The sequence below is a fragment of the Centrocercus urophasianus genome, unplaced genomic scaffold (genome assembly GCF_019232065.1).
Source record: "Centrocercus urophasianus isolate 14NV4802_14NV808 unplaced genomic scaffold, USGS_Curo_1.0 seq_14, whole genome shotgun sequence".
Classification (NCBI taxonomy): Eukaryota; Metazoa; Chordata; class Aves; order Galliformes; family Phasianidae; genus Centrocercus; species Centrocercus urophasianus.
In genome coordinates, this window is record NW_024884586.1 from 5777206 (window position 1) to 5791348 (window position 14143).

Sequence of the window (14143 nt, forward strand, 5' to 3'; positions counted from 1 at the left end):
TTCTCACTGAAGCAGTTTGCAAGAGAATGAAGGCACGGGTGCAGAAAACCCCTTGTCGCAGTATAAAACACGCAGCCTCAGTCAGAATGGTTTGTGTTTATTGCTGAAGTGGTGAAGGAAAATTCTACCTGTTCTACCCATTTCCAGCAGGATGGTACACTTTTACTTAGTTGACATTTAAAGCCTCCACAACGGTTTAAAATATGTAAATTGTTAATACTCTACCTAGCCAGAAGGGTTGGATGTTGAAGCTGAAGGTACGTGTTGTTAACAACGCGAAAACGCACCTGCCTTACATTGCTGGCAGCAGATTGTTTTGTTACACTGGTGCAAATAAAGACACCATTCCTGTTTGTTTTCTCCCCAGCAGTACCCGTGCTAATGCAGCAGGTGTGAGGTCTGCCACTCACAGTGTAGCTCAAAGATTTCAAGTAACACAGACCTGTATTCCAACACTGTAACAACCTTATCGTTTCTAAAATGCAGCTGAATGGTCGTTGTTAGCACAGAAGCAGACAATACATCTTCCCTTACTACTTCAAACAGAAGGTTTCTTCTTATAACGAGGAAGTTCCTAACATCTATTTAAAAGTGCAATGTAAGCTGTAGACCACATTTTCACACATCCAAAATGTTCTTAGAAAAAAATAATAGCAATGGTGGATTAATAAAGTCATAGGAGAATTATCTAGACTGGATTTAAATAGTGAATGTATTTGGAAAGATGGCTTACAAAGCAGATGCAGCTTATGGGAAGGCATATGAAACAAGGGGAGGGCCAAGAACAGAGGTTCTTGAAAGTCCTTTCTGATTCCCAAAGGACTTGGACCAGCGTATTTAAGATTCCAGTTCATTTTTCCAGCGACCTCCACAGTTGCAAGCTGGATTTTCTGTAAGAACCACATATGGAGAACCAGGGTCTAGCGTGCACTCCACAAATCATCAATTCAAATTTATTACACCATCTACATGCATAAATTAACTTCATAAACAGGGTTGGCAGCAACAGCAGACAGCCCAGCTCCATACAGCTCTACAGGATGCTTGGAAATATGCAGTCCTGAAATCAGGCAACTTTACTGCTATGCTATACAGACAATTCAGCAGGACACCGCTTCCCAACATTCATAAAGAGTTCTTTAGAATAAAATCTCATAGCTGAAAGTATAAATATTTGTGTTCATAGCCACAAGATCCCAGTCACAGAATGGATTGGGTTGGAAGGTACCTTAAAGACCACCCACTTCTAATCCCCTGCAGAGTCACCAACCACCAGATTATAATGCCCAGGGTCCCATCCAACCTAGCCTTGAATGCCTCCAGGGATGGAGATTTCCATCAAATATTTCTACCTTTCACTTATTTGCTTGATGGAGAATACAAGTGTTCAGGCCTAGCAAGGAAGAAGCTAAATTTATCTTCATGCAGTTTGCAAGGTTAATAAAGCAATCAATGGGATGTCTACGAGACTACAAACTTTGGCCCTCATTTTAAATTCTGGTGTTACTTTAGCACTGGGCTTCTCTCAGTCCTGTGAAACTACTTTGGATATAGGACTGTAATTCTGAAATGGTTTTAGGCTTTGTGCTAAGTCAGAACCTGATGGCTTGCTATAATCCTGGCTACATTTATTCAGCGAGGGAAAAGGCAAATGATATTTCCTTAGTGTCTTCCCTCAGATGTAACACCAGGGACAGCAACAAAAGTCCAAACTCTTTGAGGTGACAGAAAATCTCCTGAAATAATCAGTTAGGCTTTCACATAATAGCTCTGTACCTCTGTGTTTTAACTAGAAACAGGCCACTCAGTACAGCTGCAACTCTTTGGGAGCAAGAGTGATCCCTATGAAAGGGAGATATGACCCCTCCATTTTGTCATAACAAACTTCCAGATATTTGTGTCCCGGTACCTGAGCTGTAATCATTCAAGTTCTGAACCGGAATATTTAAACTTAATAGCACAAAGAAGCACTGATTACTATAGCTTCTATGTTATGAGGTCTACACTACTGCAAAATTAGCAGCATAGGCTACTAGCATCAGAAAGACACTTCCCTGTGCCAAATTGTTCTACAATTGCCTCATGAGCCACTCTCTGAAGCATCTGATCCTAGCCCTGATCCACAGACCACAGTTTTGCTCCAGCCTAGAGATTTCTCTCTTCCTCTGCTAGCTTCTCCAAGGCAACACCAGGACTTTATCCGCAGGGAATGGAGGTGAAGGAAATACATTCTGTAAGGGACTTTAAACAGAAAAATAAGTTAAAGTGAGTTAAAGTGATTATCTTTACGGGCTATTCACTCTTCCATTAGTAAAGGAAAGTTCTGCATACAAGACGTTACGTGCCTAGAAAGAGACAAGTGGGGAAAAGAAAGAGTTGCTGAGCGCACAACGCGAATGATGGGAATGTTAAACTTCCAGCTGCTTGCCCATCTTGCTGAGGGCATCGCTGACAATGTCCAGCTCATGACGCAGCTCGTTCACCACACTGGCAATGCTCTTGGTGTCTTTCAGGATCTGCACGCTTTGAGTATATGGATTGTACTTCACGCCAAATGGACGTTTGATGGTTTTTGCAAACTCTCTATGAAAGCAAAAAAAATAAATAAATAAAGAGGAAGTTTAACCAGAAGACAAATGTATCCTCTGTGTGCAGTCAGTATCAGTAATGACTTTTCAAATCACTTACTTTCTTAATGATCATTATAATTACTACGAAGTTCATCATCTCTCCCATCCAGTACATGGGAGACCAATTAAATATTAAACTCAGCTTTCCAGCCCCATAAAAGGTTATTATAAAATTGTGATAAGAATGAAAGGATCTGGTGCTGCCTCTGAGAAACACAGGAAGTCAAGAAAAAGCGTACCTCATCTTCTCCTTTGCTTCTTCAAAGCTTTCAGAAACAAAGTAAACCTCCTGGAAAGTTGTAATGAGGCATTCTTGCTTGCAGGTGATCTTTGGATCAAAAGGCTTGACTTTGGCACTGCCAGAGAGCGAGTGCTAAGTAACACATCATGTGTTATCACGTGCCAGAGGAATATCGCCACCAAAAGAGTCCACAAGGAAGATGATACAGATTAAAAAGTGAATTAAAAAAAAGATGAGGTGAGACCATATTTAGTGCATTGCCTCTTAAAACATGTCTGCAGCTGAACAATGGCTTAAGCATAACAAACGTTATCTCTAAAGGATTGTGTTCTGCCAATACGGGTCAAAGCTGCTTTTAAACAAGAACAATATTTTCAGAATCTGGTTAAAACAGTAGAGTCTTTTTCTGAAAACAGGTTACTTGGAACTGAATGTACATCAATCATCCATTCTGCTTCCTCAGAAGGACACAGGAGCTGCTCAGCACATACCCAAAGCACACTGCCCTGTGACTAACCCCAGTGAACTCACCTAGAAGTCATCCCCACAGTAGGTATTTTCAGAATAAATATTTTTAAGAATTATACCTGATAAATAAACACGGCAGAACAGCGACAAAAATACTCAAGTATGAGCCAAGTAAAGAGGGAAGTAAGCAGTGGATATTCTTACCTTGAGCTCACTAATAGAAGAGAGCAAGCCAGCCCCATAAACTCTTAGCTGTCCCTCTTGCTTGCACAGGCCAAACTCTACAGTGAAAAAGTAGCACTGAAACAGAGAAGGGAGTAAAATAATTTATCCTTCAGCAAAGGTTTTGTGGTGAACTGGATGGGGGCCCTTCTACTCTCAGGAAGTATCAAACACCTGCAAGTCATTACTGGGTTATCGTTCTCAGATATCTAAAGCGAAGGGAACCTAAACAGAAGAGAAAAGAACCACAGGATTAAATGTTTCTAATAAGAAAGTCTGATGACATAGCTGGGACAGAAGCTGCTCATCCCAGTAGAAATGTGGCAATTTAATCTGTTTTGAGAAGCACTGTAATGACCTGAGAGATTCGGCTTAAAAGAAACACTAGATAGACAGGACCTCAACAATTGAAAGCATCAATCCAATACAGGTTGTTCCTTAGTGGTCTAAAATGTTAAAGATGTTCAGTTTCCTGATGTTCAGGACTCCTGCAGGCATGTGGCAAGGAATGCCATTTTCTTAGATGCTTTACTTCTGGTCTCACTAAAGGTAGCAGAAGCTTTACCACTAGCTATGACTGGCAGTTCTTTTGTAACTGGAATCAATTATTTTTCATGTAAAGTTTTCACCTTTCAGTATTTCTGTCAATGTATCAAGAAACTGTTATCCCAGAACTAAGATGAGTTTGCATTATTTATTTGAATTTCTTGGCTGAAATGTACCGAGTGCTAGTTTCACATTCAGTGAAAACACAACATTTCAATTCATTTTACACACTGAAGTAACAGTTCAATGTTTTTATATCTAATCTATGTTCTCAGAAGTAGAAAGATATTTTCTAGAGGAAACAGACCGCAGAATTTCAAGCTGGAAGAAGTTATCTACCCCTAGAAGTTGCATACTTACTTGACCTAAGTGAAGTAAGAAAAATACCTGTCACATCGTTCTTAAAATGTATTTTTTTCCTAGCATGGAAACTTGTTCTATGCTCTAAAGCTAAGAGTCAGGTGTAGCAGCTGGTGCAGCTAATGTTGAAATTAATCTCCAAATTAATTAGAGCTAGAGGGATCAGCTGAATGAAGCGCCAAGCTTTAAGTGGGATCACTGGGCACTGAAACACTCACTGTTGCCAGTTTTTGGACAGCCTCATCTGATGCCCCAAGCGATGCAAGACCAATTTCCTGGGAGAACTGAGCAAAACTGGGTTCAGCCAAAAGAGGGACATGGCCTAGGAGCTCATGGCAGGTATCACTGGAAAAGAGGGGAAAAAAAAAAAAAAAGAAATCTCATCTTTCTTTGTGATGGAGAGAAAAAGTAGCACCACTAAACAGTGTCTTGTGTGAAACTTCATTATCTGAACAATATCCCAAATACAAAGAAGTATCAAATCAGCACATCACACCATTTCTACAAAAGTACAGCTGCTCCAGTTTGCAGATGAAGGTGTCTAATATTAAGAACACAGTTCCAACTGAACTTTAAACTGCCCATGATGACAACTGCAAGAGTCCTCCAATAACATGCTCTCCTTCTGAAAATCCCGTGCTTATGAAGGTGGCACTTGAGTATGCTAAAACATCACTACATTCAGTGCGAAGACTGAAGTCTTCAGCACCTTTCAAAATAAGTTTTCTTGCTGGTATTCTTGAACAGATTTTAAGTAGCTTGGTATTGGGTAGCAATACTCATAAACACAAGTTTCATTCTACTCACGGCTCTGGTGTGTAGAGAGGGTCTGAGCTGTGTCTAACATACTGAGTGCAGTGAAAAACTCTGAATGCTAATCCTGCCAAGAAGTCTCTGGGTGACAGATACCCAGCAACAGGGCGAATGGTGAAACCTGTGCGCTCTAAAAAGGAGTGGAGAAAATATATGTTAGTTTAAAGTAGAAGTCCATAATGTTCCCATCTCTGCTACAAATGGGGTAAGATCCACATCACTACTTTGGCTTAAGAGCACATGAGAAAAATAGGCATGACTAGAAAATTTAGGCCTAATCTTGAGGATGGCCAACATTCAGTAGAAGCGTCCCTACCTCTGCGTAGGTGGATTTCTTAAGATTTCATGCCTACAACCAACAGAATACAGTTAGGTATCACTTTAACCAGTCCTAAGTCTCTTTAGAGTTAGCATGGCCCCCCAAACCATCACTGCATATATTTAGGACATAATACATTAAAAACAGAGAGGCCAAAAAGCCTCTTAAATGACCAGAATGAATACAAGCAAACATTTTGCTTTTAGGTTTCCCAGCCAAAAACCAAGAATCTTTTTTTTGTGCCCACATAGTAACAGTGTGATTTGCAATGGACTTTAGTTCTTCTCCTAACTAATACCCTACCTTTCAGGAACCGGGACACATCTTCCAGCTGGGGGATATTGTCTTCCCTGTACCCACAGTATTTGGTGAGCAACGGCAAGTTTTTAAGGTACTCTCTGCAGGCATGAGTTGGGTAAAGCTTGTTAAGCTCTCGGTACACAGTCCCCCAAGTCTTGATCTCCTCCTCTGTGAATTCGATCTTGGGAATTGGGTCACCACTACAAGGAGATGAGGACAAAGGGACATTCCTTGGTAAATGGCTTATAAGGATGACTCATTTACTTACTATTATTGTTCAACATTCATATGGCTGGGACAGCTGGTCAAGCTTAAGGTTTCATTACACTGTCAAATACGTGGGTAAGATCAGGTCTGTGCCCTGGAGAACTTTTAGGCTTGCTCACTCTTCCACCTAAATCTACAGATAGCAATCCTTGCATTGACTTCAGGGGGGTCTGAAAGCTTCAGTTGTGTAAATAGTTTCTTAAGTGTTCAAACAGTAACTGCAAAATCTTTTGTTTTGGGAGCTGGGAACACATCTTCTTCCTTGTAGTATCTCTCTGTCTGTATACAGTAACTTTCCACTATCTTTTTTTATTTATTTTAGGAAAAGATAATCCCCTAAATTAGCAGCACAATAAGTGGAAGAAACTAAACATGCATGTTAGGTAAAAATCATGCTGCCGTGCAGAGGAGACAAGTGTCTGTCTGAACATATCGACTGTGGTCCATCCTAATCAACCCTTAGGATCTTGATTAAAGTTAGAGCAAGGCTGTGATTTGAAGGCTGCTGACAGCAACTGGAGTGTCATACATTGCCTCCACTGCCAGCTAGATAACCAGCACGGCTGCTGCTTTCCCAAAAAAAGCTCTGTTAACAACACATCTGCAGTAACTGCCTGCATGCTGTGGTGGCCAGCTGCATGAACACAGAGAGCCATCAGCTCTAGATATCTGCCATTTCTAAGTCATTCCCAGTTGAGGAATTTGGTGTCAATATTCACACAGGCAACAGTAATGCAAAAAACATGTTCAGAAAAAAATGTTTAGCACTGGGCTCTGAAACTCCTCCAGCTTTAAGAGCTCCCTCCTCCAAGCAGAATCTCTAAAGACAGAAGCTCTTTGAATTCCATTTCACAGAATTCTTATCTACGCATCGCATGCTCTATTCTAAACCAGGAAATAAAACTCAAGTATTAACATTTGCCCAGAGAGTTTATAACTCAGTGGTCAATGGGCTGTCTAACAACTTTTCCTCTCCTTCCTCTCCTTTGCAAAGGAGATCAGCCCTGGCAGCATATGCATGTCCTGGACAGACAGCTGTGTAGATGTGCTGCCCACTCCCTTCCTTTGCTGCACCCATTTCCAGAAAAGGGGGGAGAGAACCCAGTGCCTTAACACACCCCACTGCAGGAAGCCCATGCTGACATTGCTGCCCGTTTGGGGATTAGTGCTGCCACAGATACCACAATGCCCATGCAGCCATGAGCTGATTCTCAGACTGACTAGAGACCCAGGAAGCTGTAAGGTGGCCTAGATCTACCTTTTAATCTTGCATTACCTAGATCAACCTTTAAATCTTGCATTAAATCTCCCTTCACTTTATCCTTCTAGCTCTGATTCCTGAGACAAGTATATCTCAGTGAGATCTGAGCCCAGGGAACATGTAGCAGTCCACTCTGTTGCTATTTCAAAGCACCTAGATGGCTTTCACTGGAAGAAGTTGAACTTACTGCTTGTAGTTCATAGCCAAGTCTGCAAAATACTTTCGCCTCTTACGATAGACATTGTCTTTGAAACCCTGGGGAGAGCGAGGAGGAAAGAAAAAGCAAAGTTAAATGGGTTTTCAAGCTGTAGTATATAAGTTAATTTAAAGCAAGATACTTGAAATTCTTCAGTGGTAAATATTAAAGTATACTATATAAGATGAAGAGGAACCTCATAGCTGTAGATCGAAATGTTTATTAACTGTAAAATAAGCAAATATGTCAATTCAAAGCAAACATCAGTGGTTTTATGCATGCAGTATATATTCAGAAGACAAGGCTCCTTTTAGACACGTTAGTATATACACAAACTTGGTCACTTTCTTGTTTATTTCAAATTACGAAAGAAATTGTCCATTTGTACTGTGCAAATTCTAATTAGTTTGCTCCACCTGTAGTAAGGAAGAAATAGAGAGGAAAAACCAAGCCTTTCTCACAACAGCATTTTGTTTTTGTACTTATGTGACCGCTCAGGGCCCAGCCCCAGTCCTCTACATGAGCAAGCTTCACAGAAAGGCATAGGAGCCACATTCAGTACCAGCCTTGCCTGACCTAGGAAAAGACATGAAACCCCCACGAGAAGGTTCTTAGACCCCCAGAGACACTGCGGAGGGAACAAGAGAGAGGAGGAAACGCTTCATGTTTTAAAAGCAAGTTCCACAATGTACTTTTCACTGAGCGTTGTGCATGGAAGGGGTAAGATACTTACTGGATGGTCAGCATCCAAATCGGACCCGTACATCAGCACTCGGTTTGCACACTTATCCAAATCTGAGATCTTCTTTGGATACCAGGGAATGTTCTCCATCTCTACGGAACGCATGGAATCCACAAGGTTATTAATAATGCCAAGCGTGCTGATGGAGGAAATGCTACTTTCAAGTCTGGCTATGGCAGTTACAGGCAAAATCTATAAATTAAAAGGGTTACAAACAGGACAAGGGAGCCTGCTGCCTATCTGGCACCAGCCTCCAGTTCATACTTCCTCCTCTGTCACTGCCAGTTTGCCCACAGACTGCACAGCATACTCCAAATCAGAAGATTTGGGGAGGAAACAGTTAATATGGGTTCTCAGTGGCCCTGCCTGTTGTTAGTATTAATGTTAGAGCAGCAGCTAATGGCTGCCACGGAGCAAAGGCCTCCTTGTGCACAGCCTTCCAGGGCACAAAGCACGTAAAGGAGCAAGAGAACTGATTTTCATGCAGTCCTTGGACAGAGTGGAGAAGGTTAGAATCCTCCCATCCTGCTTCACTGGCAAGAAACGCTGCTCTGTGCTTATGTGCTCCAGAAACATCAGGCTTTACAGAGGGAAGAGGAAAAGAAGGAGGCAGCTTCAGCCATGTAGCCTCAGAGAGACGCATAATTAATTTCACTACTGAGGATTTTTGGGGTTCATTTCTTTGGAGGCGATTTTTGGTGTTGTTTTGGTTTTTAGTCAAAAAGCTTTTAACAAGCTCTTGGCACGGCTGCTAATACACTGTAACTACCAAAGGATTTTTTTCTCTCCTAATGCTCCTCAGTTTCCTTAGTAAGGATGGGGAAATTGTTCAGATTGAGATTCTCCTTTCCTAGAGCTAGAATAAGAAACTTTTACCCAGCAGACACCAGATCTTCCCTTTCCATGCCTACTAGCTTGTGCCAAGCATGGTGGCTGAGAAAAATATGACAGTGATTTTGCGCTGCCCCGAGTTCTGAGCACTTCATCGTCTAAGAGCAAATATGAAGATTTGAAGCATCTCCAATTACTTTGGAGAAGCCACCTTCTCTTTCACACTGATATAAGCAACCACATATTATGAAAAACGTTTTAAAAAAAGTCTTTAAGTCAAGAGCTGCATGAGGAAATGGCAGAACCCATCTCCCACACTGTCCAGTATCCGAATTTAACTGGTGTATATCAGTATGCCACCTCTGATGTGGAGCACCAGCCCAGCCCTCAGTCAGACTCTGCCTGAATGTGGCAACATCACAGTGGCCTGCATCAGTCTCTGCTGGTGCAGGGACCCCCACTTACAGCAGTTATACTGTGCTGAGAAAAGCCAGGAGAGCAGATGGCCAAACAGCCAGCTCTTCTAGAAGACACCAGGCAACAAAGCCCTGCTCGTGTCAACCAAACCATGCAGCAATGGCACAGAAATACAAACCTGACAGCTACCCATAGCTGTCTGGAGCTACCCACAGCACTATGCATGTGCACATACAGACAAAGTAAAAAGGTTTCAAATTAGCACACTGAGAAGAACAGTAATGCCTTCTCTTTACCAGCGCTGCCCCCTGTACTTACCATCTTCCTGCACATTGAAATGCTCTGCTGGGTTCATAGAGACGATGCTGACGTGGGATTTGAGGAGCTGGAAGATCTCATTCAGTTGTTCTCTGTTACTGTCACAGTCAACAAAGATTTCAAACTCCGAATTTCGTCTCTTGGATTTCCGTGACTCGATGTGCACCAGGTTCACATGCTTTTCCTGTTTTGTAAGAGGTAAGGTTTTCAAGCAGAACGACTAAAATCTAAATTTCATTCTTTACAAACAAAAGTATTCTGCTGACACAGCATATTCACCATCTACGCGAAGGTATTTTAGTTAATTGGCTCTCCTGGTAGTAGCCTGGTTTTTGCTAGTGGTGAAACTGATTTTTAAAAAGCCACCTATTCCAAAGAAAATGAAGGACTTTTTGGTTTCATTTCATTGAAGAGAAACACACTAAGGATGTTTAATTTCGCAGACTTTTTTCTTTCATCCTTCCCATAGGAAGCTGATCAGTGACTTGGTCTAGGGAAATCCACAACAATGCCAATCACATTGCCATGGAATTATCTCACAAGCAAAGGATTTAAAAGCAGTCATTCTCCAGACATGAACTTCACTTTCCTTTTATTTGAAAAATGATTTAATCATACGTCTTACACCAGGATCATGCAGGAACCCCCAGGCTCAGACAGGCAGGGCCAAATGACAGCACAGTGACAGTGCCACGTTCCCTGCAGGACAGCAAGGAAAGGAGCACAGTGGGACTGCTGCACTACCTCTGCCACCTTCAGTCCAGCCAGGCAGAGTGACAGCAGCACTGCAGGCAGCTCATCAGCACCCCAGGTGTGTATCATCAGTACGTCCACTTCTTATATGCAGCAGAAACAATGAGTGCAATCCTTTTTCGTGAAGGAACAAGAGGAATCTGTTCCAATTTTTTGTAAGTGCAGAAGAGTTTTTAAGACATTAAGCCAGCATCCAACTTCTGAGGCATACGTGTACGTTTGTGGATAATTTTGGGTGCAAAGCGGGAGGCACGTTAGGAATCACATCCTTAATAAACGGATGTAATTAATTCCACTGTGTGCCAAACCTACCTTTAAAATAATAAACAAAAAGTAGATCCGTTATAGAAATATAATTATCGCATACCTGAAAGAGTTTTAGAGCTTTTACAAGGCCTCCAACTTCATTCTTCAAGGAAAAAATGATGGCAGTTCTTCCCCTTTCAGGCACGTGGTCTTTGTTCTCTTTATTATCTTCAATCATCATGTAGTTGGACTTACTTAGCTAAATGTAAACAAACAAGGATCTGAATCACAAGGAATAGACGCTGAGCAGGGCTACTCCAGGCAGAAAAGAAAAAACCCAAACCCCACAATACGTGGGTTATTAGCTTTGCCCAAGTGCAGACACTGTTCTTTGTTTAAACCTAACCCCACTTGGATGATGCTGCTGTAGAAGCAATGAAGTGTCCATCATAAACACACAGTGGATTTTGAAGGCATAAACCATGGGGCTAATTATTCGACATGATTTATAAAAAGCAGGGTGGTTTGATTCCACACTCAGGATCACTGCCTTCAGCTCATGAGATCTAGTATAGCTGCAGGTAACGTTACAAGGTGCACAGCTGGGACAAACCACACGTACTGAAAACGTGTATTCTTATTTTATATTTTAGTAGTTTAACTTTGTGCTTAGGGTCGGGTGACATCATTTATTAAGCAATATTTCTAAGAGACAAACAAATAAAACACAACACCACGCAGAGTATCCTTACACTAAATTCTACCAGTGACCTCTAACATAAATTTGAACAAATTGCAGAAGAGAAACTCAGATGCCTGCTATGCCAGATGCACATCATTTGCACATTTAACCCTAAACCAGCATTAATCTTTGGCTTTTAGTACAAGACTGCTAACAGGTCTGCATTAATGCAGCCACCATGTTGGTGCAGGACCAGAGCAAATGCGAATGCAAAAGCAACTCCTCCAGTTTCACTATATTCCCTATCAGTAACTGAGCTCTAATCATGCCTGACACCCTTCCTTCGTGTGCCATCACTTGCCAGCCCTTAGGAGGGCATGGTGGCGAGGAATCATTATTGTGCTACATTAACTGACCTGGCATCAACATGACTTGCCTTCATGAAAGCACGCAAAGAGGGCCTTTCAAGTTCAAAAAGCTATTAAGTGCTTTCTGGATAAAAACTGCTCCTCCTGAAGCCCATAGCAATCTCTTCCCTTCCCCCCCCAGGAAAACATTACTCCCCATAGGATGGATACTTAGCAGCTCAGTTTTTTGTATCGGTAGGTATCCAACATTTAAAATTACCCAAAAGCACCTGTCTAAAGGAAAGTACATTGCAGAGCTGAAAGCTGAACACCAGAACACCTTTTAATCGGGTATTTGTCACAGACTGCCATTACCCGTACTCCTTACACAGCTGGCAGCTTTCTCGCTGCACTCCTCACACCCTTCCTAGCAGGGAAGGATGAAGACATGTGACCCTACAGGTGGCTGTAACTCAGCATCACCTTACAGGCGCGTTTTTCAGCCCCACCGAAGATCTTCGCAGGAGTTTTGTTCTGACAAGAGACCCAAGCCTTTGCCAAGCTGTTTTTTGTTGCCCGTTTGATTTTTTTCCTCCACGTGCCGTATCACCGACCCGTGCCGACATGCCTCTCCCCCGTCTCCTCCAGAAGCACGGGCCGCCCCCAGCCCCCCTCGGATCTCCGTCCCAGGGCAGCACGGCCCGCCCGCCCCGCGCCGCTCACCTGCCCGCCGGCCTCCCGCGGGCACGGCGCCCCCTCCAGAGAACCGCCGCGCCGGGGCACGGCCTGCATGGCGCCCTGCGACGGGATGGGCAGGGCCGGCCGGGCGGCCGCTTTATGGAGGGGAGAGCCGGCCCTAATCCCCCCGCGCGGGGCGGAGGCGGAGGAGGAGGCGGGAGGGGCCGCGCGGCGAGGGCTGTGGAGCCCGCCGTGGTTTTTCCCTCCTTCCTCTCCCACTCCCTCATCGCACCCTGCGTGCGCCCGTGCCCGCTGTTTGCTCTCGGGTCAGACGTGGAACGAGGGGGTTTGCGCTACTCAGCTGAAGGCAAAGCGCTCCCCGGGAGCAAAACCCCTCAGAGGCTTTAGCGGTGCAGCCCTCCAACACTGCAGGGCTGAATGAGCACGGCCTTAAGTTGCAATGAAGCTGGAAAAGCCAACCTATTCCAGCTGGGAACAGGATACATTTCATGACCGGGTGCCTTGATTTTCCTTTTCATACAGCACACAGTACTGCATTTTCTTTATGTCTTAGCTCTACACCAGACGGTTTCCCTTCTTGCTCGCTGAACAGCTCTCCCCATCATACAAGCTAACTCAAAAAGCAAACAGTTCGTATCACCTTTATGCAGAATCTTAAACATATGAGATACGATATTCATCATGAATCTGCAAACAAGGCTCAGGAAGGTGCTTGTGATAGATGACTGCTCCACCTGCTCTCCCTGACCCATCACACACAGCAACAAGGACCGGCATCGCTCCGCTGTGACTTGCTGGCATAACGCCCTGGGTAGCCCTGCAGATGCAGGTGAGCATCTTTTACTGGCTGGGTGCTCCCTGACAGCAGCCAGCTCCGTTGCCCCTGTTTTCTTTTCTATCAAAATGCTGAGCTCATCCCTCATAGTATTTCCAAAGAAAACACAAAACGCGGTTCTCATTTCCTCAGAACTGTCAGAAGACAGTTGAGTTCAGACCACTTTAACTGTGCTTTTTTCTCCAACAGCTGCTTCAAGGCAAGCAGCACAGCAACAGCCAAGGAAATTTAACCTAACATGAAAACAGCTCATTACATAAAAAGATAACCTGGGCACCCAGAATCTCGTGGAACTGATTAAACTCAGCTCACTGGTTGAGCAAGAAGCCCTCACTGACCACAGCTAATGCTCTACCATCTGAAAAGGCAGAAGCGTGCAGCATGAACTGACTCAATTATAGCCTGCCCTCACTGGGTGCTCACTGGAGCCTGCTCTGCTCTCCACAATTGGCTTCCAGGTCCTGTGCACGCACAGATCGCTTGGGATGAGAACTGTGTTTCACTCCAAAGCCAGCAGCATAACCTACTATGTCAGAACAGTAGCCTTGGCCCCCACGACAGAGAAGAGCAACATGGCACAGCAAAGCCACCAGCAGGTAAGTGTAGAGTGCAGCGCAGAGAATATTACCACGTTTGCAGTGCTGCCCACC

The 14143-nt window shown here is 43.5% G+C and overlaps 1 protein-coding gene across 1 annotated transcript; it reads right to left on the reverse strand.

The window, feature by feature from the left end:
* Positions 1-76: 76 nt before the first annotated feature.
* TPH1 (tryptophan hydroxylase 1) lies at positions 77-12754 on the reverse strand. The gene is made up of 11 exons (XM_042815037.1): positions 12683-12754; positions 11052-11189; positions 9932-10115; positions 8357-8457; positions 7615-7682; positions 5903-6099; positions 5275-5410; positions 4686-4812; positions 3544-3639; positions 2870-3003; positions 77-2583 (listed from the first exon to the last, which is right to left on the reverse strand). The coding sequence occupies exons 1-11, from the start codon at positions 12749-12751 to the stop codon at positions 2409-2411; spliced, it is 1425 nt and encodes a 474-aa protein (XP_042670971.1). The 5' UTR covers positions 12752-12754; the 3' UTR covers positions 77-2408.
* Positions 12755-14143: the final 1389 nt, after the last annotated feature.

What these genes read in the sequence shown, in the direction of transcription:
- TPH1 (XM_042815037.1), bottom strand. Translation starts at nt 12,751, where the DNA reads ATGCAGGCCGTGCCCCGGCGCGGCGGTTCTCTGGAGGGGGCGCCGTGC. An exon ending in TGTGTCCCGGTTCCTGAAAG is followed by an intron (nt 5,411 to 5,902) that starts GTAGGGTATTAG and finishes ACTCCTTTTTAG; the next exon opens with AGCGCACAGGTTTCACCATT. An exon ending in CCTCTCTACACACCAGAGCC is followed by an intron (nt 4,813 to 5,274) that starts GTGAGTAGAATG and finishes CCTCTTTTCCAG; the next exon opens with TGATACCTGCCATGAGCTCC.